A 27,212-nucleotide genomic window follows, 5' to 3' on the forward strand; every position below is an offset into this window, starting at 1 on the left:
GGTGGTATCTCATTGTGGTTTTGATCTGGTATTTCCCTGTTGCCAAGTGATGGGGAGTACTTTTTCATGTGTCTGTTGGTCATCTGGATGTATTCTTTGCAGAAATGTTGGCTCATGTCCTGTGCCCATTTCTTGATTGGATTATTGGGTCTTTGGGTGTTGAGTTGGTAAGTTCTTTATAGATTTTGAATACTAGCCCTTTTTCTGATATGTAATTTGCAAATATCTTCTCCCATTCTGTCAGTTGTCTTTTGGTTTTGTTAACTGTTTCCTATGCTGTGCAAAAGCTTTTGATCTTGATGGAGTCCCAATAGTTCATTTTTGCCCTTGTTTCCTTTGCCTTTGCCTAGAAAGAAGTTGTTGCGGCTGAGGTCGAAGAGGTTGCTGCTTGTGTTCTCCTCAATAACTTTGATGGATTCCTTTCTCACATTGAGGTCCTACACCCATTTTTAGTCTATTTTTGTGTGTGGTATAAGGAAATGGTCCAATTTCATTTTTCTGCATGTGGCTGTCCAATTTTCCCAACATCATTTGTTGAAGAGGCCCTTTGTCCCATTGGATATTTTTTCCTGCTTTGTCAAAGATTAGTTGACAATAGAGTTGAGGGTCTATTTCTGAGCTCTCTATTCTGTTTTATTGATCTGTGTGTCTGTTTTTGTGCCAGTACCATACTGTCTTAATGATGACAGTTTGGTAATAGAGCCTGAAGTCTGGAATTGTGATGCCACCAACGTTGGCTTTCTTTTTCAATATTCCTTTGGCTATGCAAGGACTTTCTGGTTCCATATAAATTTTAGGATTATAATTTGTTCCATTTATTTGAAAAAAAAAAGGATGGGATTTTGATAGGGATTTCAGTAAATGTGTAGATTGCTTTAGGCAGCATAGACATTTTCACAATATTTGCTCTTCCAATCCAGGAGCAGGGAAAATTTTTCTATTTCTTTGTGTCTTCCTCAAGTTCTTTCATGAGTGCTTTCTAGTTTTCTGAGTATGATTCTTTGTCTCTTTGGCTGGGTCTATTCCTATGTACCTTATGGTTTTGGGAGCAATTGTAAATGGAATTGACTCCTTAATTTCTCTTTCTTCTGTTTTTTGGTGTAAGGGAATACAACTGATTTCTGTGCCTTGATTTTATATCCTAACACTATACTGAATTCCTCTACAAGTTCTAGCAGATTTGGAGTGAGTTTTTGGGTTTTCCACATATATATCATATCATCTGCAAAGAGTGATAGTTTGACTTCTTTGTTAATTTGGATGCCTTTAATTTCTTTTTTGTTTTCTGATTGCTAAGACTATGTACTATGTTGAATGGCAGTGGTGCAAATGGGCATCCCTGCTGTGTTCCTGACCTTAGCAAAAAGCTCTTGGTTTTTCTTTATTGAGAATGATTTTCGTGGTAGGTTTTTTATAGATCACTTTGATGATATTGAGATATATATCCTCTATCCCTATACTTTAAAGAGTTTTGATCAGGAAGGGATTTTGTACTTATTCAAATGCTTTTTTGGCATCTATTGAGAGTATCATATGGTTCTTGTTCTTTCTTTTATTCATGTATTGTATCACATTGTTCTATTTGCGGATGTTGAACCAGCCTTGCAACCCTGGATTAAATCACACTTGGCTGCAGGGAATACTTCTTAATGTACTGTTGGATCCTATTGTCTAGGACTTTAATGAGAATTTTTGCATCTCTGCTTATCAAGGATATTGGTCTCCTATTCTTTTTGATGGGATCCTTGTCTGGTTTTGATATCAAGGTAATGCTGGTCTCATAAAATGAGTTTGTAAGTTTTCCTTCCATTTCTATTTTTGGAACAATTTTGGGAGAATAGGTATTAATTTTTATTTAAATGTTTGGTAGAATCCCCTGGGAAGCCATCTGGCCCTGGGCTCTTGTTTGTTGGGAGATTTTTTGATGACTGCTTCAATCTCCTTACTGGTTATGGGTCTGTTCAGGTTTTCTATTTCTTCCTGTTTCAGTTTTGGTAGTTTATATGTCTCTAGGAATGCATCCATTTGTTCCAGATTGTCAAATTTGCTGGCATATAGTTGCTCAGAATATGTTCTTATAATTGTATTTCCTTGTTGTGGTTGCAATCTCTCCTCTCATGCATGATTTCCTTTAGTTGAGTCATTTCTCTTTTCTTTTTAATAAGTGTTGAATGGGGTTTATCAATCTTATTAATTCTTTCTAAGAACCAGCTGCTATTTTTGTTAATTTATTCTATTATTATTTTTTTCCCGGTTTCTATTTTATTGATTTCTTCTCTGATCTTTATTATTTCTCTTCTCCTGCTGGGTTTAGGCTTTCTTTGTTGTTCTTTCTTCAGCTCCTTTAGGTGTAGGGTTAGGTTGTGTATTTAGACCTTTCTTGTCTTTTGAGAAAAGCTTGTATCACTATATTTTCCTCGCAGGACTGCCTTTGCTGTTTCCCATAGATTTTGAACCATTGTGTTTTCATTATTATTTGTTTCCATGAATTTTTTTCAATTATTCTTTAATTTCCTGGTTGACCATTCGTTCTTTAGAAGGGTGCTCTATAGTCTCCATGTATTTGGGTTCTTTCCAAATTTCCTCTTCTGGTTGAATTCTAGCTTCAGAGCATTGTAGTCTGAAAACTTGCAGGAAATGATCCCAATCTTTTGATACCAGTTGAGACCTGATTTGTGACCCAGGATGCGATCTATTCTGCAGAATGTTCCATGTGCACTAAAGAAGAATGTGTATTCTCTGTTGCTTTGGGATGGAATGTTCTGAATATATCTATGATGTCCATCTGGTTCAATGTGTCATTTAAGGCCTTTATTTCCTTGTTGATCTTTTGCTTGGGTGATCTGTCCATTTCAGTGAGGGGAGTGTTAAAATCCCCTACTATTATTATATTATTGTCGATGTGTTCTTTGGTTTTGTTATTAATTGGTTTTATAGTTGGCTGCTCCTATGTTAGGGGCATAGATATTTAAAATTGTTAGATCTTCTTGTTGAACAGATCCTTTGAGTATGAGATAGTTTTCTTCATCATCTCTTATTATAGTTTTTAGCTTAAAATCTAATTGATCAGATATAAAGATCATCACTGAATCTTTCTTTTGATGTCCATTAGTGTGGTAAATTGCTTCCCACCCCCTCACTTTAAATCTGGAGGTGCTTTGGGTCTAAAATGAGTTTTTTGTAGACAGCATATTGATGGGCCTTGTTTTGTTTTTTATTCATTCTGATACCCTACGTCTTTTAATTGGGGTATTTGGCCCATTTACATTCAGGGTAACTATAGATAGGTATATATTTAGTGCCATTGTATTGCCTGTAAGGTGACTATTACTGTATGTTGTTTATGTTCCTTTATGTTCTACTACTTTTAGGCTCTCTCTTTGCTTAGAGGACCTCTTTCAATATTCCTGTAGAGCTGGTTTGTTGTTTACAAATTATTTGTTTTGTTTGTCCTGGAAACTTTTTATCTCTCCTTCTATTTTCAGTGATAGCCCCACTGGATATAGTGTTCTTGGCTGCATGTTTTTATCCTTTAGTGCTCTGAATATATTATGCCAGTCCTTTCTGGCCTGACATGTCTCTGTGGATACGTCTGTGGCCAATCTATTATTTTTACCATTTTATGTTACAGACATTTTGTCCTGAAATCAGTTGCATTTCTGTACACAAAGTGGCAGAAAAAGAAATTTAGAAAATAATCTCCATTTGCAATCACACTAAAAAGAATAAAATGCTTATAAATGAAGTTAAGAAAAGGTGAAAGGCCTGTACTCTGAAAACTGTAAGAACACTGATGAAAGAAATTGGAGGCACATATTGTGTGGAGCATTGCGTGTTGTACATAAGCAATAAATCTTGGAACACTGTATCAAAAACTAATGATATTTTATGGTGACTAACATAAGACAATTAAAAAAAGAAAGAGATAAAATGAAGACAATGCAAACAAATGCAAAGATACTCCATGCTCATGATAGGATAGGATAGGATAGGGTAGGAAGAATTAATATTGCTAAAATGCCCATACTACCTATGACAACCAACAGATTGAATATAATCCCTATCAATACAATAACATTTTCACATGACTAGGATAATCCTAAAATTTTTATGGAACCTAAAACATCCTGATTAACCCCAAACAATCTTGAGAAAGAAGAACAAAGATGGAGGCTTCACAACGTCAGATTTCATGGTATAATACAAAGTTATGGAAACAGTATGGTAGTGGCACAAAAAATCCACACATAGGTCAATGGGACAATTTAGAGATACCAAAAATAAACCCACAGCTGTATGGCCAATTATTCTACAAGGCAGAAAGTGAGAATATATGATAGAGAAAAGACAGTCACACCAATGTGTGTTGTTTGGAAAACTGGACAGCTACTTGAAAAAGAATGAATCTTGTCCACTTACACCATACAAAATAACAAGCTCAAAATGGATGAAAGGCCAAATGTGAGACCTAGCATCATAAAATTCAGAGAAGAAAAGGTAGGGAGTAATCCCTTGGGCCCAGACTTTAACAATGTGATGTGTCTTTAGGCAAAGGGAACAAAAGCAAAAATAAACTTTTGGGATGACACCACACTAAAAGTTTTGTTTCACAAATGAGACCTCCAATAAAATGAAGAAGCAACCCACAGAATGGAAGGGGGCATTTTCAAATGATATATCTGATAAAAAATATACAAAGAACTCATACATCTAAACAACAATAACACAACTACCCCAATTCAAAGAGAGAGAGAGAGAGAGAGAGAGAGGAGCTGAATAGATATTTTTCCAAAGAAGGCATACAAATATCCAACAGGCACAGGAAAAGATGCTCAACATTACTCATCATCACAGAAATGCAAATCAAAACCACAATGAGATACCACCTCACATTTGTCAGAATGGCTAAAATCAACAACACAGGAGACAGCAAATGTTGGCAGAGTTGTGGAGAAAAAGGAATCTTTAGATACTGTTGGTGGAAATGAAAACCAGTGTAGCCACTATGGAAAATGGAATAGATGCAGAGTGTATTATGTTAAGGGGAATCAGTCAGAAAGAGAAAGACGAAGGTCATATGATATTCCTTATATGTGAAATCTGAAAAGAGCTAACTAACAAAAACCAGAATAGTGTTGTTAGTACAGAGAACAAACTAATGGAGGGGATTTGGGCAGATGGGTAAAACAGGTGAAGGGTATTAAGAGGAAGAAAAGTTCAATCATAAAATAAATAAGCCACAGAGATGAAAATTATAGCATAGGGAATATAATCAATATTATAATAATCTTGTATGATGATGGGGTAACTATGCTTATCTGGGTGAGTACCATGTAAGGTATAGAATTGCCAAATCACTATACTACACACCTGAAATTAATATAATATTGTATATCAATAATAATTCTATAAAACGAAGAACTGTGTATCTGTTCAAGAGAGAAAAAAATGTAAATGAAAGACTAAGATTGGTAGAATGGGTGTTCCAACTACATGCTGTCTACAACAAATGGCAGAGTCAGACAAATAGGTTAAGCTAAAAAGATGTTATAAAAAAATCCCAAGAAAGTAGTAATCAAAGGAAAGTGGTGGTGGGTATATTTTTAGCAGACTAAACAGACTTTACATAAAATATTTTACTATACAGAAGGACATTATGTATTAGTAAAAATGTTTGTCAAAAGATACAAGAATTATAAATGTGCCCATGTATCAACAGAGTTCCAAATCTCTGATTCAAAAACAGACAAAATTTGTGAGGGAAACAGTTAACTATATCCAAAGAAGGATACAAGAAGAAAAGATCACAAAGGAATTAGAAGATATAAACAATACTATAACCCATTGAACCTAACAGGTATATACAGAACCTATCACCAACAATAGATTACACATTTTTTTAAATGAAACAAAATGGGATCAGGAGGAAGACAAACCATAAGTGACTCTTAATCTCACAGAACAAACTGAGGGTTGCTGGAGGAAGGGGGGGTCTAGAGAGGGGAGTGGAGTTATGGACATTGGGGAGGGTATGTGCTATGGTGAGTGCTGTGAAGTGTGTAAACCTGGCGATTCACAGACGTGTACCCCTGGGGATAAAAATACATTATATGTTTATAAAATAATAATAACAATTAATTAAAAATTAATTTAAAAAAGAATACACATTCTACTCAAATGTACATTCAGTATTTTTCCAGATGGATGATACGATAGGTCATACACAACTTTCAATAATTTAAATGGATTGAAAGTATGGAAAATATGTTCTCTGACCACATTGGAATGAATCTAGAAATCAGTAATGGAGGGAAAGTTTGGAAATTTAGATACATGTGTAAATTAAACAACCATCCTTAAATATTCAGTGGGTCAAAAAAGAATTCACAGGGAAATTAGAAAACACCTTGAAATAAATGAAAATGAAAAGACAATATGAAAAACAGCATGGGGTGCAACAAAAGCAGTATTCAGAAATAAATATGCAGCTGTAAATGCCTACATAAGGAAAAAAGATCTCAATCACTTACCTAATCTCACAACTCAAGAAACTAAACAAAAAGAAAGAGGAGAATAACAAAGACTAAGATGGAATTAAAAATTACAAGATAGTAAACATAGCAGAGAAAATGAAAAAAAAATCAAAAGTTGATTTTGATACTCAAGCAACGTGAGTATCTGCTCTTTAAAGACTCATAGGTGGGGTGCAGGTGGTTGGTAAGAGAGTGCAGTTTGTTAACTATTTAAGCTCCTTTCTAGCTAAGCCATGGAACATTTTTTCCCCCTCTTCAAAATTAACAGAACTGACAAACACTAGTGAGACTAAATGAGAAAAAAAATAGAGAGGACTCAATTATTAAAACCAGAATGAATAAGGACTTTACCAAAAAATATTAAAAGAATATAATAGGTACCCTTATATGTTCACAAATTCCTTAACCTAGGTAAAATATCCAAATTACTAAAGAAACACAAGCCACTGGAAATTATTTTTTTGAAAATATAAAATTTGAATAGACCTATGAACAATAAAGTGATTGCCTTGTTAATCAGAATTTCCAAAGGAAAAAGCCTGGGGCCAGATGTTTTTTGGGATTAATTTCATCAAATGTTTCCCTGAGGGCCTTAATGGAAATATATTTTCGATACAGGGTTTGTCATCAAGTAGCAATCAGTCAATATGACATTTCTTATTATTCATCAGAAATGCATTGTGTACTTATCCTGTGCCTTGAATTTTGTGACTTCGTGGTGCCTTTGATGGTCTAGTTAGTATCTGTGTTTCTTGTTTAATGGACACTGATAACATTGATCACTTTGCTTTCCAGTATCCTCAGAAAGTGTGTTTCAAGGCCTTAAAATGATACAATGCCTAGGAGTGAAGATTTCTCAGATGACTGGTACATCCTCACCATAAATATTTCTTTGTGAGCATGAAAAAAAAAAAGAGTTTTACATTAAAAAATACAAAAGTACCATTTGATGTACACAGTATATAAGACAATGATGTAAAGTTTTTAGGTAACACCGTACTTTTCATTTTATTATATTCAAATGTTATGACTCACATTGAGCTAACGTGACAGATGTTGTTATCACAGTTGTTCAGAAGGGGAAAGTGAGGCACTGGTCTGTAGTCAAGTGTGCAGTTCAAGGGGTGGAGTGGAAATTTTCTGACAGCAGATTGGAAATTTTAGTCTTGAATTTCACAGCTCTTCAAAACCTGAGTCATTGTGGGAACCTCTATCACGGCTTCAGTTTTTCGCCTGCCTGCTCGGTCGAATTTTCGGCACTGACTTGATCTGAATTCTGTGTTAGGCAGTGTCATGCTTAATTCGTGAGCAAAACACGGCAGCTTTACGTGAACTTTGCTCTTTTCCCGGAGCTCTTCAGCGCCGGAATTATGTGTATCCTAAATTATACCCATTTTACCGGAGGCAGCCACCAGACGGAGTCGCGCGCCTCCGGCCTGCAGCCTGCAGCAGGCATACTGAGTCGCACAAAGGCTGCTGACGTCATACGTGATTCACTATCAGGCGCGACGGGAGTAGAACCAAACGACTCCTTTGAGCCTCGGGCTCAGCGGCTGCCATCTTGTTTCGGCGGTTGAGGTAAAGGAGGCGTCGTTCGTGGAAGGGACTGCCAGGAGACGGGGAAGGCTGTGACAGTGCGACTCTCCGCTAGCCAGTCCGTGGGGGAGGAGTTGGAAAAGGAGAGCGGCGGCTGGGCCTGGCTTCCGCTGCAGGAGGAGTGGGCTCCGGGGCGACCGGTGGAGGCGGTGCTGGTAACTAAGGGCCTTTGAAGGCGCCTCCCGCGCCGAGGGCTTGATTTTCTGGGGACTTTGCCAGGGCCTGAGCTGGGTCTCTGTAGTGCCAGCGGATGGGTTGATCCTGGGGCGGGGCCCACATTTGTTTTTTAAAATGTGACCTAGTGTTTCCCGAGGCCCGGTACCAGCTTTTAAGTTAGGTTTCAGGTCAGACACAAATCTCATTCCTTTGCTGACATAGCGGCTAAAGTCAGCAGCAGTTCGAACGTACCTAGTGAACATATGCCATTCAGGGTTAAACCAAAGTTATCCATTAGTCCACCAGCAGTTCTCTCAGCCTCCAAAGGGACCAGACCGCGCCCTCCGAATTTCTATCGGACTTTCATTTCCCCCAGAAAAGGTTTTTTGTAGCATTTTGTTTTCAGACAGCCCATCGCTTTCTGACCTCGTCTTTCCAGTCCCCTTGCAAAGCTAAAAAAAAAAAAGAAAAAGAGACTCTGCAGAGCATCGAGGCCTGGCTCTCTGTCAGAGACTCCCTCCTCACATCTCTGATTACAGCTTCTTCTGTCAGAGATCCTCCGGATCCAGCGTTTCTATTCAGATATGTGTGGCTTTGTTTTAACATTCGATTTTACTACCCAATCCTAAAGACGTCTTCCTTTCTGCATCCCCTTCTAGACCCAGCATTTGTACTTAATGCCCCCCCTCCCCAACTCCTCAAACCTTAGCATCATCCATCAGAAACTTCATTGGGCCCCACATTGCCATTAAGTGACAAGCCCTTAGTATCTACTTTTGAAGAACCTCCTTTTTTTTATGGCCCCAGTATTCTTTCCAGATAACCCTGAACTATCTTCCCTCTGAGCCTCGTCACTGGCAAACATCACACAGGAACTGTTTGTGCAAAGCTGTCCTCCATCAGAGGATTCTCCCAGTGCTGCCTTCACTCCCGTAAGCATCTGCCCATATAGATTTTGGTCCTAACCGCCTCTTCCCGGAACAAGTCTTCCCAGCCTCATCCTAGGCCTGCCTGTCTGTGAATTCAAAGTCAGCAGCTGCCCTGTCAGATTTTCGGCTTCACTGGGGGTCCCTTGAATGCATGTCACACATTTTAGTCTGCCCTGAGAGCCTTTCACATGTTCCCTCAGGAGCCCTCACCTTCTGCTTTCTGCTTCGTGGGATCCCTTACCATTATCAGATATCCCCTTCCCCATGATTTCCACCAGAGTAGATTGCGCTCTCAGCGTCTACTGACTCTGTATGCTCAGAGTTACTGACTGACCAGACAACTTCAGATTCTAGCTAGCCTCTTCTCAGTCCTTTCGGCCTGTACCATCTTTTCTTTTCTTTTCTTTTCTTTTCTTTTCTTTTCTTTTCTTTTCTTTTCTTTTCTCTCTCTTTCTTTCTTTCTTTCTTTCTTTCTTCTTTCTTTCTTTCTTTCTTTCGTCCTTCCTTCCTTCCTTCCTTTTTTTTTTTTTTTCGCATTCCCTTGGAATGGGGAGTGAGGGAGGCATGCTGGGGGTTAGCAGGAATGGAACTTAAAAGTTAAAACTGGCACTCTCTTACCAACCACCCTGCACCTGCATCTGAGTTTGCCTGATCTTTTACTTCCTCACAGCAGCCCCAACACGTAGCAGGTCTTCTTTATCTTTCTCTTATTTACAAAGGGCTGCTAGTAGTTAAGGCCTTCCCTCCTCCAAACATGCCACCAAGAAGAAAGGCTACCCACCACAGAGGGCTCACCTCTTGCCCTTTCTTTCAGATGTCCAGCTCGCCACTAGCCAAGAAATGCTGTGTGCCTGGGTCTGATCCCACACCGAGTTCTGACTGCTCTTCTGCCTGTTCAGTAATGTTTAAAGTGCCCTCGGGACCAACCAACGTGAGTATCTGCTCCTTAAAGACTCATAGGTGGGGTGCAGGTGGTTGGCAAGAGAGTGCAGTTTGTTAACTATTTAAGCTCCTTTCTAGCTAAGCCATGGAACACTTTTTTCCCCTCTTCATTCCTAGGGAATGCCAAAAAAAGAGAGTGAAACAGACATAGATGAGGCTCTTTACTCCCGACAGCTGTAAGTCTGGCTAAGTATGGGGATGTGGAGTGGGAAAGGACACAGAAAAGATGGTGTTGAGTGGGTCAAGTCCTGACCCAGACTCCCCCGACCTGGCAGGTATGTGCTTGGCCATGAGGCAATGAAGCATCTCCAGACATCCAGTGTACTGGTATCAGGCCTCCGGGGCCTAGGGGTGGAAATTGCCAAAAATCTTATCCTTGGCGGGGTCAAAGCTGTCATCCTGCATGACCAGGGCACTGCCCAATGGGCTGACCTCTCGTCCCAGGTACCTAACTCTTCCTGGCTCCTTTACTACCTTTGCCAAGATACCACCCTCCCCCTTGAGTTTTGCATTTACTTCCCTTCCTATACCCTGTTGTAGTTCTACCTGAGGGAAGAGGACATTGGTAAAAACCGGGCTGAGGTCTCACAGCCCCGCCTTGCTGAGCTCAACAGCTATGTGCCAGTCACCACCTATACTGGGGCCCTCACTGAGGAATTCCTTAGTGGTTTCCAGGTACCTTGCTGCATCGTGCTTCTTGCCTACTTTTGTCGGATTCTGTTTCTGATTGGTCTATTGAGGATTTACTAAATAGGCTATCCCAGTGTTTAGGTTTCATGGGGGGAGCCTCAGGGATGTAGGCAGGAATTAGATCCTGGACACTGTCCTGGGGGAGCTCACAGCTTTTCAGAATGGAAGGAATGGCCAAATACTGTGATACAGTGTTTGTGAACATTGAACTCTGAAGGCAATATACCTTGGTGGGTGGGTATCTCGCTCTTGCAGTTGCCTGGCAGTGAACAAGAAAATTAGTTTATCTGTCTTTATTTTTGTGTCTGTAGAATGGGAATGATAGCAACAATGACTTCAAAGTTTTTGCGATGGTTAAATACTTAGAAGAGCAGTTGTCACAAAGGGTGTTCCAAATGTGTGTTTGTTAAACAGCTAGACCGGAAAGAGGGGACTGTGGGTACTGATATACTTGTGTAGGGTTTCCCAGAGGAGAGGGGTAGTGGAATTCCTGGTATAGGACTAGGGAACAACAGACACAAATCCCCACAGACCAGATCTGAGCAAGTGTTTTATTTAATTTTTAATTGAGGAAAGTGAGGGTGGAATATGGGGGTATAAACTCAGACTTTGGGACCAGAGTATGATTCATTTCTGTCTCCCCTGCTACTGTTAGGCGGTGTGAAAGCAGGGTTTTGTGTTTGCCAAATAAAAGAGTTTGTTGGTCTTTTCAGGACCTCTTTACTTTTCTTATCTGAGTCTGGGGATTCCTGTTTCCCATCAGTGAGCTTGCTCTCACGGAGCATGACACAGATAGATACTTTATAAATAGAAGACAAAGTTTAAAATTCTGACAGCCCACCAGTGCTGGACTGCATGACGCTTCTCCCACCCCAGTCTGCGTATCTCCTTTATTATCGTAACTCTCCTGCACCCCACTGCCAAGCCTTCTGTATGATCCTCCTCCTCTGTATAGGTGGTGGTCCTCACCAACACTCCCTTGGAGGACCAGCTGCAGGTGGGTGAGTTCTGCCATAGCCATGGAATCAAGCTGGTCATGGCAGACACACGTGGCCTGTTTGGGTGAGTGCCTGCCTCTCACTTTCTCCCAAGCACCTGCCAGGCCCAGGCAAGATCCTTTTGCTCCCACTGAACTCATACTACTCCCAGCCAAGCCAAGCCTAGGTTTTGATTCTGTAAATTTAGCTTTCCTTACTTGGCATGAGTGCCATCTGATTGCCAGCAGTAAGGGACTGAGTTTGCTTAGCAGTTACTCACTGCATCTTGAAGGACACATAGAGTTACTGGATGCATGGGTTTTAGGCTCTAGCCTTGTTGTCTCCTACAGGCAGCTGTTCTGTGACTTTGGAGAGGAAATGATCCTTACAGATTCCAATGGGGAACAGCCTCTCAGTGCTATGGTATCTATGGTTACAAAGGTAAGGAGATCATCCCCAAGGGTTCTGGCAGGCAGGTGGGCAGCAGTAATTCTCTCTGTCTCCTCATGGTAACCTGAGCCTACCCCTGAGGCTTACTTTTCTTTCCACTAGGATAGCCCAGGTGTTGTCACCTGCCTGGATGATGCCCGGCATGGATTTGAGAGCGGTGACTTTGTCTCCTTCACAGAAGTCCAGGGCATGAATGAACTCAATGATACCTACCCCATAGAGATCACAGTCCTGGGTATGTCAAAGCTGGGCACAAGAAGTGACTGCCTGGACCAAAGGGAGTGCCGTGGGCTGATCGAGAGGCCAAAATTTGACAAATAACTGTAGCATGAATTAGATCAAAGGCCAAGAAGACATGCCCTTCAAAACCTGAGCTAACACTTAGGAGAGATGTGTCCATGGGACCTTACCAAATAGATGTGCGCTGAACTATAGAGGCAGAAGTTTATGCCACTAATGTTGATTATATTTCCTGCTGAGTTGTTCACTGTATCTCTTTCTGTTTGCATTAGAATTTATAATACAGAACTTCATGTATATTTAGTGTATAGTCTCTAAGTAACACTTTATCACCTCATGTGAAAAAAAACAAAAAACAAAAAACAGCCTTACAACAGTATATTCCCAGTTCCTGATTCCCCATGTGTATGTTAGGTCTGTCATAAACTTCTCACTACCTTTGCTTGGATTTAAAACCTGTTGCTTTAAAGACCCTTGTGGGGCGCCTGGGTGCCTCAGTGGGCTTAGCACTGAGCTCAGGTCATGATGTCAGAGTCCTGGGATTGAGACCCTATTGGACTCTCTGCTTTCCCCTCTCTCTCTCTGCTTGCCTCTCTGCCTACTTGTGATCTCTCTGTCAAATAAATAAAACCTTAGAAAAAGAGAGAGAGACTTGAAGGAATTAAAAGTTTTTTCTTTTCATCCATTTTATATTTTCTCTTCTCTTCAGGTCTGAGCCTAATAGTCTAAAAAAATTATTTTAATTTAAAATCCAGTTTTTACATCTAGTATAGTTTTCTTTCTACCTGAGGGATGCCCTTTACCATTTGTTGTACTCATGAGATTTGATGTGGTAATTCTTCTAGTTAGCCGGTGATTTAAATTTTCTTTACTTTGCCTGTGTTTTTGAAAGACATTTTTGTGGAATTTCAAATTCTGATTTGATGTTTTTTTTTTTTTCTTTTCTTTTGAAAGATGTTGCTGTATTTTTTGCTTCCATGTTTTTCCACCAGAAGTATGCTTTCATTCTTTTCCTTGTTCCTTATGTATGTAATGTTCTTATTTTCTCTACCACTAACGATAAACAACGTATGCGATCATGACAATGCACCTTAGTGCATTTTTCTCCAGTTTCTTTTGTTTGGGTTTATTTAACATTATTTGTGGGCTTACAGTGGTATCAGGTTTGGAAAATTACTGGGCATAGTTTTTCAAAATATTACACTTTCTTCTTCCCTCCCCTTCCCTACCCTCCCCATCCTCTGGGACTTCCCAGAACTCCAGTTAGGTGCATATTAAGCTACTTGACTTATTTTGTGTTTGTTTGTTTGCCCTCCGTGTTGTATTTTGAATAGTTAGTTTTGGTGTAGACTGGGTCAAGATGGAATTTTCATTCTTGTTTTGATGGTGCTATTGATTCTCTGTGGTGGGGCTAAGAGGAATGGTCATTGAAGTAACAGACACTCTGTTCTTTTCCTCCCTTAGGTCCCTATACCTTTAGTATCTGTGACACTTCTAGCTTCTCTGAGTACACCCGGGGAGGCATTGTCAGTCAGGTTAAAGTACCTAAGAAGATCAGCTTTGTAAGTATGTGTGGAGGTGGGTATAGGGTTCTACAGCTCTAGGATTTTCATGTCTCTGGTGCTGATATCCCTCTCTCCACAGAAATCTTTGCTAGTCTCACTGGCGGAGCCAGACTTTGTGATAACGGATTTTTCCAAGTTTTCTCGCCCTGGTCAGCTGCACATTGGCTTCCAGGCCCTGCACCGCTTCTGTGCTCAGCATGGTCGGTCTCCTCGGCCCCACAATGAGGTAGGATGAGTGGGCAAGCCCGCCTGCATTTTTGGCCCAAAGCCTCCCCTGCTCTCCCATCTACTGTCTCCCTGTCTCATTCCCACTATTGGCCTGACTGGTCCTTTCTTGGATCTCTTTGCCTTTCCAGGAGGATGCAACAGCACTGGTGGCCTTAGCCCAGGCTGTGAATGCCCGAGCCCTGCCAGTGGTGCAGCAGGACCCCCTGGATGAGGACCTCATTAGAAAACTCTCATATGTGGCTGCTGGGGATCTGGCACCCATAAACGCCTTTATTGGGGGCTTGGCTGCCCAGGAAGTTATGAAGGTCAGTGTGGTTAAAGAAGGGCAGAGCTGAGGACAGGCCAGGTGCCCTCCTGATTCCAGTACTGGCTGTCCATCTGGGTCAGATTCCTATTAAGCACTGATGACCTCCCATTTCTTACCATCCTTCCCAGGCTTGCTCTGGGAAGTTTACACCTATTATGCAGTGGCTGTACTTTGATGCACTTGAGTGTCTCCCTGAGGACAGACAGGCCCTCACAGAGGACAGATGTCGCCCGGTATGTGAAGGGACCCCATGGGTAGGTGTTATTTTGGGTCTCTGCATGGCAGCTCATCTCTGATCCTCTTCCCTTCACATGACACAGTGCCAGAGCCGTTATGATGGGCAGGTGGCTGTATTTGGCTCAGACCTGCAAGAGAAGCTGGGCAAGCAAAATTACTTCTTGGTGAGTGATGCCTTGGGGCACCAGCTCCATCATCTTGACTTGCCTCTGGCCAATCTTTTCTAGAGGCTCCTGCCTCACTAAGGCAGTTAAAGTTAATTGGTTTTTTTTTTTTTTTTTTTTTTTTTGTATTTTGTGGGGTTTTTTGCCCTCATCTCTGCCCTTTCTCCTTTTTCTTCATACTCGGAAAAGCCTCATAATGTGCCTTTATTCCCCCATCTGGGGCCTCCTTTCTTAGATGACAGTGGGTGTTTATGGCTCTAGGATTTGAATATGTAATACAGGACCCCCTTACCCTCTATGTATCTTCAGGGGTAGTGAGGACTAACAGGTTTCTTTTCTTCTCTTTCACACTTTGTGTCTCTCTTCTTGGTAACCTCTCAGGTGGGTGCAGGGGCCATTGGCTGTGAACTCCTCAAGAACTTTGCCATGATTGGCCTAGGCTGTGGGGAGAATGGGGCAATCACTGTTACAGACATGGACACCATTGAGAAGTCCAATCTCAACCGACAGTTTCTGTTCCGGCCCTGGGATGTCACGGTGAGTCTGTATACCTGGTAACTGGATGAGCTGCTTCTCTCTCTTTTCTCCTTTCTTGTTGCTTCTCTCTCTTTTCTCCTTTCTTGTCCTTAAGCTTAATAGCTTAGGTCTTTTTGCCTCTATCTTTCTGCTTTTCTCTTCTCTCTCTTTTTCTACCACTCATTCTTTCCAAAGATATTTGAATACTTACCATGTCTTTTCATGTCATTCATCATTTTATACCTACCCCCACTTTTTCTTTTTTTTCTCTATATATCTTTGGTAGCTGCTAATGTAGGACTATGGAAGCTAGGTATATGGAAGGATCAATATGAACAGTCTTCTGTTATTTTTGCCTAACTCAGGGATTTGTTTCATTTTGTCATCCTGCTACTCTGCACTGCCGTAGATTATTTGAAATACATTACATAGCAAAGAAGATCTTTCTGCCCTTGTCTAGTGAGAAAAGTCTGGAGGTCCACAACACTTTTTATCAAGTCCCCAAGGTCATAATTGTTTTAAGACTAGCAAGACATCATTTGCCTTTTTACTCTTACTTTGTCAGTAGAAATTTCCATGCTACTTTAGGAAGGCATCTCTAACTCAGAAACACTTTTTTTTTTTTTTTTTTCAAACGAACAAGTACGAAATGGTACAAAAGACATAAATACCTAAGGATCCATTCAAAATGCAAAACCAGTAGATACTGGTATAGATTGAAGATCTTACCTTGCAACTACACTTTAAAACGTTATTTCTCATGTTTTAATTTTTTTTTTTTTTTAGAATCCATGATTATCTGAAAATATTATTAAAATATTGTGTGAAACTGAGTATTTCTTTAAAATGCTATTAAAATATTGTGTGAAAGGTTTAACAGATTAAATGTGGTAGAGAAGAGAATCCAGCTGCCTCTTAAGAGATTCAATAACTTAAAACATTTGCAAATATGTACGTATAATTTGGGATTTGTGACTGACATTTTTGTATTGGAAAACATTTTTCATGTTTATATTTATACTACGTAATGGAATCATTACATTTTCAAATCAACTAATAATAACAAAAATTTACCAGTTTAATTTTTTTTTAATTGTTAGTCACTATACAGTACGTCATTAGTTTTTGAGGTAGTTTAAATTCCTAATACTTGAAAACCTGGTCGCTGTAATCCAACATAGCAGCTGTTCTTCTTAAGATCCTCATATTTGAGGATGATTGCAATGAACAGTAATTTACAATAGCCAACTACACGGCTGGTGTTAAGAAGGTACAATGAAACATGAAAAACCAGGATGAGATGGAAGGGCCATAGAGAGCGGTTTACACTGTGATAAAGGAAGTCCTCAGCGGAAGGGTGGCATTTCCTTCCTTGGATGATAGAGGAGAATGAGAAGGTAATTCAGGAAGGAGTGTATTGGGTAAAGGCAACAGCCTGAGCAAAATTCTGATGTTGGAATATCACTCATTGTGTAAGGAACAGAGTGGTCATTCAGAAGGGACCATGGTAGGAGATGAGGTTATAGAAGTAACATGGGCCAGCTCATACCCTAAGAGAAAGTGAGAGCTAGTGGAGGTTTTTGAGCAAAAGAAGAATGTGACCTGACTTGGCTTTCAGAGGATACTGTTTATAATTGTACAAGGACCTTGGCTTTATTTGGGTAATGGCATCCCAACTCTGGATGCTCTCAGTCAAAAAGCAATAAATGTTGCAGATACCTGGTGCATTGTCTCCTACTTGGTTTATGTAGTTTAAATTCCTAGGGTTTTCCTAGGAATTTAGGAAATTCCTAGTCGTGTGACATTTGTCATAAACTACTGCTAAATCAGGGAGCCTCCTGAACTCAGAGTGTAGATCTTGCCTACCATTAGATAAACCAGTTGTCAGAACAACTCTGTAACGGTTTATTGGGTGAATGTATGAATGACTGCTGCATCTCCATCTCTACCCAGAAAATGAAATCTGACACAGCTGTTGCAGCTGTGCGCCAGATAAATCCTTACATCCGGGTAATGAGCCATCAGAATCGTGTTGGCCCTGACACAGAGCATATCTATGATGATAGCTTCTTTCAGAACCTTGATGGTATTGCAACTGCCCTGGACAATATGGATGCTCGTGAGTTTGGGGGTGGGGGTGAGGACGAGGGCAGAGTAATATGTGTCTGTTTGGGGGTGTATCTGTTCTCCTGTCGTATCCTAATGTTATCACCCCCTGTCGTCTTCTCAAGGCATGTACGTGGACCGCCGCTGTGTGTACTACCGTAAACCACTGCTGGAGTCAGGCACACTGGGCACCAAGGGCAATGTGCAGGTGGTTATCCCCTTCCTGACAGAGTCCTACAACTCCAGCCAGGACCCTCCTGAGAAGTCCATCCCTATCTGCACACTGAAGAACTTCCCTAATGCCATCGAACACACACTGCAGGTGATCACTTTTGGAGGGAGGGAGAGGTAGGAGAGACAGGCACCTAGGCAGCCTCTCAGCCGCCAGACTTATCATTCAGGTGATGGAAGTTTCAGTTAACATGTACCTTTTCTTCAAGTCTCTTTAGATGTCTAAGCTTTACTAAAGTCTAAGCTTTACTAAATGATTCATTTCTTTTAACTTAAAAATGTTTAGTTTGTAAACACAGAGATGGATATTCATATAATATATAATGTATTTTATTAACTTGTATGAGAAATGAAGTTGTGAGCTTGTGTTTATTATATATATATTGAAGATTATATTCCTTATAAAAGATTATAATATATAGAGAAGATTATATTCCAGCTAAAAAATTAATTTCTTAGCATTATCTCTGCTAGTTATTTAATTACTTGTAATATTTAGCCCATATTTGGATTTACCTAACTGTTGCACTAAAGAATTGATTAAGAATTGTTTAATTCAATTGTTTAAGAATTGGCATCTCAGCATAGGCAGAGAATTATCACAGTGTACACATTGGTGTACATATCATCTAAGTGGACAAAGTAAACATACCTACTTAACCAATACCCAGCTCCTAACTCAAATTCCAGTGTTCTTTGAACTCAAGGATGACCACTGTATTATGTATTAATTCGGTGTCATGCTTCTTAATGCCGTCCTTAAAAGACCATATTTTAGAGTACGGGAGTACGAGGAAGCTAAGCAGAAACAGAACACAGTTTGAACTACTTGCTTCCAACCCAGCAGTTACCAACTGGATGTATTTAAACTGATAAATACACCGAAGTGTAAATGTGTCTCCATCTCACCATGTGTATATGCATATGTAGATGTACACACTGTGTATGTTTATAGACCTATACGTGTGGGTGTGTCCATACTTGTAACCTTTATTAGATAATTACTCTATTGCCATGCCACATATGCAGAAGGACTATAAAACTGCTCTTAAAATAAATTCAGTATGTGACTCTTGAACTGAACCTCCTCACATCTCCGATTCCTTATGTGTAACATAGGAGGAGAGAAGTACTTCTCTCAAGGCTTTGTAATGTATTTACCATTTAAAGAGTGCTTGACACTAAGTAAGCTTTACATATGTATGTCTATAGTCATTTCAACATATCAACCCATGAGTTATAGATATTTCATTTACAGAATACATTTTCAGAATAAGGATACATACATAGATAAAGGCATTACCTTGTATGCCACAGCACTGTGGCTGAGCCGGCCTTTGAACCTGGACCTCCAGATTCCAGATCACTTCACCAGGGACTGTATTTACTGACCTTATAATTTGCAGAGAGCAAAACTTGTATCTTATTCTCTGTCCAGTCCCCTTGACCTGTATGGATCATTCATGTTTTGTGTTTGGTGAGAGCTCCGTTCTTTCTTCTTGAAACATACTACATCTGGATTAGGGCATACCTAGCGTAAGAATAAGATATGTATATATATTTGTGTAACCACTGCCCAGATCAAGGTCATTGGTTTTCAAATTGGGATGGTATGTGTTAGAAGCTTGAGGAGCCCCATTTAAGGGGTTTCTTCTTTTGTTCTCTGTGGTCGCCATGTTTTTCCTAATAGCTTCATTTACTGATGGTCTGTCTTTTTTAAATATATATGTATCTATTTATATATATATTTTACTTTTTTTTTTTTTGTCAGAGAGAGAGAGCAGGCAGAGGGAGGGAGAGCAGGCAGAGGGAGAAACAACCTCCCCGCTGAGCAGAGAACCTGGTATGGGACTTGATCACAGAACTCTGGTATCATGACCTGAGCTGAAGGCAGATGCTCAATTGACTGAGCTACCCAGTCTAGTGCCAACAAAAGGCCACTTTACGTTTCAGGCCCTTGTAATCTCTTTGCTTTGTCTGCAGTGGGCTCGGGATGAGTTTGAAGGTCTCTTTAAGCACCCAGCAGAAAATGTCAACCAGTATCTCACGTGAGTAATTCTATCCAAATGTTCTCTCACTTCTCTGCCTAGTCAAGCATACCGTAACCACTCTATGGCTCAGCACCAGCCACATGTTACCATGGGCCTTCTGCCACTGGAGAGTCGGGACCAGCTCTCCATGTAGTTAAGCCCTCTCTTATGGCCTCTGTATAATTTTGCCCATTTTTGCTGTGATTCCTGTCAGAGACTCCAAGTTTGTGGAACGGACACTGCGCCTGGCAGGCACCCAACCACTGGAAATGCTGGAGGCCTTGCAGCGTAGCTTGGTGCTACAGCGGCCACAGACCTGGGCTGACTGTGTGACCTGGGCTTACCACCACTGGCACACTCAGTACTCCAACAACATTTGCCAGCTTTTGCACAACTTTCCACCTGACCAGGTATTCTATACTTGCTGAGTTCATTTGGCAGAATGTATTTTCTAGAAGCAGGTAGTGTTCTGAGAGCTCTTGTTGTAGCTAATTCAGCTATGGCAGGCACACCAAGAACATTTTATAAGACCTCAAGAAAAACTAAACAAGTGCTTTGGGATACCCAGGTGGCTCAGTTGTTTAAGTGTTTTCCTGTAGCTCAGGTCATGATCTCAGGGACCTGGGATGGAGTTCTGCATGAGGCTCCCTGCTCTGTGGGGAGTCCTTCTCAACCTACACCCACACTGTCACTCCCCCTACTGTGTGTTCTCTCACACCGAAATAAAATCTTAAAAAAAAGGTTCTCCCTCTGCCCTTCCGCCTCTCAAATGAATAAATCTTTAAGTTTTTATTTAATTATAGTTAGATATGCCATGCAGTGTGGTATTAGTTTCAAGAGCACAATAAAGTGAGTATTCTACTCTTCCACATGATACGCACTCATCACAAATACACTCCTTTATCCCCATGTCCTGTTTACCCACCCCCCCATTGCCCCTGGTAACCATTAGTTTGTTCTCTAGAGTTAAGAGTCTTTTTTTTTTATTGTCTCTCTCTTTTTACCCACTTTGCTCATCTACTAAATTCCACATATGTTGAAATCATAGGGTATTTGTCTTTCTCTGACTTATTCAATTAACTTAACAGTCCCTAGCTCTATGCATGCCATTACCAAGGGCACGATTTCATTCCTTTTTATGGCCAAGTAATATTCTCTTGTAAACATATACCATATCTTCTATCTATGAAGTTATCATTAAATAACTCTTGGGTGTTTCAATAATTTGGCTATTGTAGATAATGCTGTGATTTAGTATTAGTATTAGTATTTGTATGTATTAGTATTAGTGTTATACTAATATGTATATATAATAATACTAATTTGTATTAGTATTCGTGTTATACTAATATGTATCTGTAATAATACTAATATGTATCAGTATTAGCATTAGTATGTTTGCATGTATGTATGTATGTATGTTTGTATGTATGTAGTTGGAATTAGTATTTTTGTATTCTTTGGGTAAATACCTAGTAGTGCAATTGCTAGTTTATGGGGTAGTTCCCTTTTTAACTTTCTGAGGAAACTCCATAAACTTTTCCCCAGGGGCGGCACCACTTTGCATTTCCATCAACAATGCCTGATTGTTCCTTTTTCTCCACAGCTTTACCAAAAGTTGTTTCTGATGTAGTTGATTTTAGCCGTTTTGATGGAGGTGGGATGATATCTCATTGTAGTTTTGATTTGCATTTCCCTGATGATGACTGGTGTTGAACATCTTTTCATGTGTCTGTTGGCCGTCTGTATGTTTTTTTTTGGAAAAATATCTATTCATGTGTTCTGCCCATTTTTTAATTAGGTTATTTGTTGTTTGGGTGTTAAGTTTTACAATTTTTTTAAGATTTTATTTATTTATTTTAACTTTTTTTATTATATTATGTTAGTCACCGTACAGTACATCAAAATAATGATGATCCTGGGATCAGGTGGAAACAGTACATCATTAGTTTTTGATGTACTGTTGCCTGATTGTTTGCATATAACACCCAGTGCTCCCTGCAGTGCATTCCTTCCGTAATACCCATCACCCGACACAAACCTCAGTTTGATTTGCAAAGTCCACAGTGTCTTATGGTTCATCTCCTCCTCTGATTTCCCCCCTTCCTTCTCCTCCTGATGTCATCCATGCTATTCCCTATGTTCCAATTATAAGTGAAACCATGTGATAATTGTCTTTCTGTTTGACTTATTTCACTTAGCCTAAGACTGTTTCTCCATCTCCCTCTGCCTCCTGCCCTGCCCCTCAAAATAAATAAATCATTAAAAAAGAGAGAGAGAGTACAACGGTTCACTTTCCAACTTCATTTGACCTTAGAGCCCATGATGTATATTGTCTTGGCATCTTAATATCCTCATCTGTGAATAATGATGACCTAATTCTTGGGAGGTTTGGGGGATTAATTTGTATTTATTAAGTTATTGAAGTTGATATAATGCCTGAGAATTCTTAACATTCTGATAAATATATTAATATTTATCAGTATCTTTTATATACATATATATGTATATAAATATACACACACACACAAATATATATATAGTGAATGACCAGGGATAGTGAGTTGGGACGTCTGGGTCTGAGATGAGGAGTCAGGATTGGCTCCTCTCAGGCCCTGATCCCTCAAACGCTTTCTGTCTTCTTAGCTTACAGGCTCTGGAGCCCTATTCTGGTCTGGGCCCAAACGTTGTCCACACCCACTTATCTTCAGTGTCAACAATGTAAGTCACCCCTTAGGGTATCCTGGGATCAGGTGGAAAGTGGTGGCTGAGAAGAAGGCTTGAGGTTCCAGCGTGAGGACTGATCTGCTCACTAGTCCATATCTTGCCTTTTAGCCCCTGCATCTGGATTATGTGATGGCTGCTGCCAATCTTTTTGCCCAGACGTATGGGCTGATGGGGTCTCAGGACCGAGCTGCTGTGGCCATACTTCTACAGTCTGTGGACATCCCTGAATTCACCCCCAAGTCTGGGGTCAAGATCCACGTCTCTGACAGGGAACTTCAAAATACCAGTGCCTCTGCTGGTGAGGGTGCTTAATCCAATTGGCTCAGAGCACCATTCCATTTATCTTATGTCCATGCTTCTAACTAGTTGTCCTGGTTTCTCTGCCCTGAGTTCCCAGGCCTGAGTTTTACCCATGCTTTCCTGTGGTCTTTGTTTCCTCCAGTGTTAAGATGGGTGGTTAAAGTAAATTCTTTCATGTATTCCTCCTTTCTCTTCTCATTTTTCTTGTTCCCATTCTGGCTCTCAGAATCAATTGTACATCTTCTTTCTGTGTGTGTGTTTGCATTTTGTTCTTTCCTCCATTTTCTTCTTCCTCTGTTTTACAGACTATGGCAATTAGTTTGCCTTGATGTCTTCCCTGGGTCAGTTCCTTCTTGATATCCCCATCCATATCCTCAACTTCCACCGTTATGTATGTTCAATGTATGTATTGACCTCCATGTCTGTCTTCATTTCCTCTCAAGGTCTTCCTCCTCATCTAACCATCTGTAACTACCTTCCAACTCCCAGCTTCCATCTCCCTCTATCTGTCCGATTCTCTCTAAGTCCCCCCTCTATTTTGTTTATTTCCTGTATGTATCTTTCCATTTTTTCCTCTGTATATCTGTCCCCATCCTGCTCTTTTCCAAATACTTCATCTCTCTTGATCCTCTCTGTGTTTCTTTGTGTATCTCTAGAGTTGTCAATGCTGTGTGTATTTCTTCCTAGCTCATCCTCCATGTGTAATTGTTATCTCTGCTATTCTTATTCATCTTACTTTTTTTATTTTATCCTGTCCACATTTCTCTCCTCTTCCTGTTTTTCCCTATGGTTGCTTCTCGTATTTTCTTCCCCTCTTTTCTTCCTTTCTCTCTCATCCACATCTCTCTTTCTGTCTGTGGCACTCTTTAGAATCTCCTATCTTTGTATCATAGCCTACATTTGTTTAAAGTTAAAATAGAAATACCGAAGACTTACAGTGTTAAATGCTTTAAATAAGAAAAAAAGTAATTTATTTATTTGGCAGAGAGAGAGCATGCACATGTTCAGCAGGGGGAGTAGCAGACAAGGGGGAGGGAGAAGGAGGTTCCTGTGGGGCTTGATCCCAGGTCCCTGAGCCAAAAGCAGACACCTAACCAATGGAGCTACCCTTGAGTCCCCAGTGCTACCTATTTTTCAGTATTCTGTTTAGCAGGATTCAATATATCAACACTGTTGTGAAAAATCTCTAGGACTTTCTCACCTTTCATGTAAGAAATCTGTCCACACTAAAATAACTCCCCAGTCTCCTGCCCAGGCTCTGGCAACCACTGCTCTATCTTCTGAGTCTAGGAAGTTGGATTCTTATAGATACATATCTCAAGTATGTGGATTTCATTCTTTGATAGCTGAGAAATATCCCTTTGCGTGGACACGTGACTTTATTAACCTTCCATTGATGAATGGACCCTTGGACTGCTTCTGCCTCTTACCTGTTCTAAATAGTGTTACTGTCTACATCCATTATTATTGCTATTATCTTTGTTCAGCATCTCCATTTATATCTCTCTTTATGGTCCTACTCCTGTCTACATCTTTCTTTCTTGTGTGCAGTATTTTATGCTCCATGTTTCCCAGCTCCCGCAGCTCTTTCCCACAGTGTGTCTCCTATTCAGGTCCTTGATCTGTCTGAAATCTCTGCCCCATTCTAGTGTCCTCCTTTCTCCTTATACCCTGGCCTGGAATTTAAAGGACTAACATGCCCCTCTCTTTGTACAGATGATAACCGCCTACAGGAGGTCAGAGCCATGCTTCCCAGCCCAGAGAAGCTCCGTGGGTTCAAGATGTACCCTATCAACTTTGAAAAGGTGCTGGGGAGGGTTGGGACCCTCAACACAGTAGGAGTATGGGCTGATACATCATAGGATTCTTTGGGATTAGGACTGCCAGATTCCTTGGCTGGTCTGCAATGTAATTGAGGTGCAAATATAGTTGAATCTTGAGTAGCCAAGAAACCTTGTTTTCCTCTAACTCGCTCTTCCATACTGGTCCTCTCTTCTCATTCACAACAGGATGATAATACCAACTTTCATATGGATTTCATTGTGGCTGCATCCAACCTCCGAGCAGAAAATTATAATATTCCCCCGGCAGATCGGCACAAGGTAATGATAGTATAGAGCTTAAGCTTTCACCCTTTCCCAAGGGTGAGTCTCCCACATTTGTCCTCCTCTGCAGACCCTGAACCTCTCTAATGATGGCCTCTGCTGGTCATCTTCTCTCTGGCAGAGCAAGCTGATTGCAGGGAAGATCATCCCTGCAATTGCCACAACTACAGCAGCTATAGTTGGCCTCGTGTGTCTGGAGCTATATAAAGTGGTGCAGGGATACCGGCAGCTTAAATCTTACAAGAACAGCTTTATGAACTTGGCCCTGCCCTTCTTCAGCTTCTCTGAACCCCTTGCCCCACCTCGGCACCAGGTAGGGGCCTGCTTATATGAAAACCTTTGGTTTTGCCCATTAGTGCATGAGGCAGTGTGTAGTGGGTACATGTTCGTGTGTGTGTATCTCTGGACAACTGACTCATAGTAGATGGTGCTCGTATGTTTGGGTGTCATACTCTGTATACCATTTGTCCATTCATTATATAGTTTTTGCATTGTGCCAAGTACAAATGTGACTGGCATCTTTGAGAAGTAATGAGAAGCTCAGGATAGTTAGACGATATTAAATAGGAAGGTAATGGAAGTGGAAGGTGTGTGAAGAAGATAGCAGGTTTGCCTTATTGTGTAGACACATAGGTCAATATAAAAATATCGCTTGCACACAATGATATGGGGCCCCAGGAGGGTTAGGACAAAGGGAAGTTATGATTGATCTGTCTTAATGAAGTTGAGTGGTTAGGCTAGGATCATCTGGGTTACCCATATTTCCACTCCCCTGTGTTTTGTCCTACAGTACTATAACCAAGAGTGGACATTGTGGGATCGCTTTGAGGTACAGGGGATACAGCCTAATGGTAAAGAGATGACTCTCAAACAGTTCCTTGACTACTTTAAGGTGAGGCTTTCTACACTCACTTCCCCTAGGGGTGGTGATTGTATTCTCCTTTTCTATGACACCATTGTATGTCTGTCCTTCCCACCCTCTCCAGACAGAGCACAAATTAGAGATTACCATGCTGTCCCAAGGTGTATCCATGTTGTACTCCTTTTTCATGCCAGCTACCAAACTCAAGGAACGGTTGGATCAGCCGTGAGTTGGCCACAGGGCAGACTAAGGAAAGCCCTGTGAGGGGTGGAAAACCTTACTGCTTATGTTCATGGCTTTCCCTACCTTCTTTAATGCCATATGCCTCTCTTCCCTGTTATGTCCCTGACCCTCTCCTCTCTCTTCCCAGGATGACAGAAATTGTGAGTCATGTGTCGAAACGAAAGCTGGGCCACCATGTGCGGGCACTGGTGCTTGAGCTGTGCTGCAACGATGATACTGGCGAGGATGTCGAGGTTCCCTATGTACGCTACACCATCCGCTGACTCCCCAGACCCCAAACAGTTTACTTTCAGATCTCGTCGAGTTGTGCCAAAACATGTGCCTGGCTAGGCACATAAACTTTACATCCTTTTGAGAACTTTTTTTTGTGGTTGCCTTCTACTCTTTAGAATTGGAATTGTTAATAAAGACTTAACGCAGGTTGGCATGTCCTGGTTTGGCAATGGTTCATGGCTTGTTTCCCCTGGGAAATGATGGGCTACCGATACTTTTGTTCAGGTCATAATTCAAAGAGTTCAGTCCCATCCCAGAAACAGGGAATGCATCCCAAATCCAAGGTTATGAGACAGAAGATTAATTGTAGCTCCTCTAATAAATAAGAGGTTTGATTCCTTTTCCTCCTGTCTTACGTCCTCAAGAAAAAAAGACCTGTTTTAGGCTACAGAGAAAGGTCTGCCTTTATCCTATGTTAAATTTCACTCACTTTCTAATCCTATCTTTGCTACCTCCAATTACCTGCCATACTATTTTGAGATATAGTAGGCATCCTGGACCCAGACTGTGGTCTGAATACTAAACCTTATATTATGTTCTCACATTCTTTAATTCTTTTGTGGAAAAAAAAAAAAAAGGGAGTGAAGGATTAAGGCATTTACTGTCTTTAAGGTTGCATATGGTACATGTTGTACCTATAAATACTGTTATTTTTGAAGGTATGTTAGCTACTCTAAACTTCTTTTTTCCTATGAGAATGTGGTCCCATCCCACCTGACTTGATGCATTGATACTGTCCACAAAATGAGTACCACGAGTTCCATGAGGAACTCCTGAGTAACTCACAGAGCGCTCCTGGGCTGTG

At 40.7% G+C, this 27,212-nt stretch overlaps 1 protein-coding gene across 1 annotated transcript; it reads left to right on the plus strand.

Annotated features, from left to right (window-relative positions):
- Positions 1 to 8,117: 8,117 nt before the first annotated feature.
- Positions 8,118 to 26,554, plus strand: LOC131822489 (ubiquitin-like modifier-activating enzyme 1). The gene is made up of 27 exons (XM_059158801.1): positions 8,118 to 8,284; positions 9,093 to 9,217; positions 10,029 to 10,145; positions 10,274 to 10,332; positions 10,432 to 10,600; positions 10,697 to 10,831; positions 11,802 to 11,908; positions 12,174 to 12,264; positions 12,376 to 12,508; positions 13,978 to 14,075; positions 14,158 to 14,304; positions 14,435 to 14,611; positions 14,742 to 14,846; positions 14,934 to 15,014; positions 15,396 to 15,551; positions 17,484 to 17,649; positions 17,762 to 17,958; positions 19,851 to 19,915; positions 20,112 to 20,307; positions 22,544 to 22,618; positions 22,733 to 22,922; positions 24,641 to 24,729; positions 24,934 to 25,026; positions 25,151 to 25,342; positions 25,820 to 25,921; positions 26,016 to 26,116; positions 26,262 to 26,554. Exons 3-27 carry the CDS (start codon positions 10,029 to 10,031, stop codon positions 26,395 to 26,397), a joined length of 3,177 nt encoding a protein of 1,058 aa, XP_059014784.1. The 5' UTR covers positions 8,118 to 8,284; positions 9,093 to 9,217; the 3' UTR covers positions 26,398 to 26,554.
- Positions 26,555 to 27,212: the final 658 nt, after the last annotated feature.

Source organism: Mustela lutreola, chromosome Y (assembly GCF_030435805.1).
Source record: "Mustela lutreola isolate mMusLut2 chromosome Y, mMusLut2.pri, whole genome shotgun sequence".
NCBI classification, from domain to species: domain Eukaryota; kingdom Metazoa; phylum Chordata; class Mammalia; order Carnivora; family Mustelidae; genus Mustela; species Mustela lutreola.

Bases quoted from the DNA above. Each gene is read 5' to 3' on its own strand.
- LOC131822489 (XM_059158801.1), top strand. From the start codon at position 10,029: ATGTCCAGCTCGCCACTAGCCAAGAAATGCTGTGTGCCTGGGTCTGAT. The intron at 10,146-10,273 runs GTGAGTATCTGC...CTTCATTCCTAG, and splicing joins TGCCCTCGGGACCAACCAAC to GGAATGCCAAAAAAAGAGAG. The intron at 20,308-22,543 runs GTATTCTATACT...CTGTCTTCTTAG, and splicing joins ACAACTTTCCACCTGACCAG to CTTACAGGCTCTGGAGCCCT.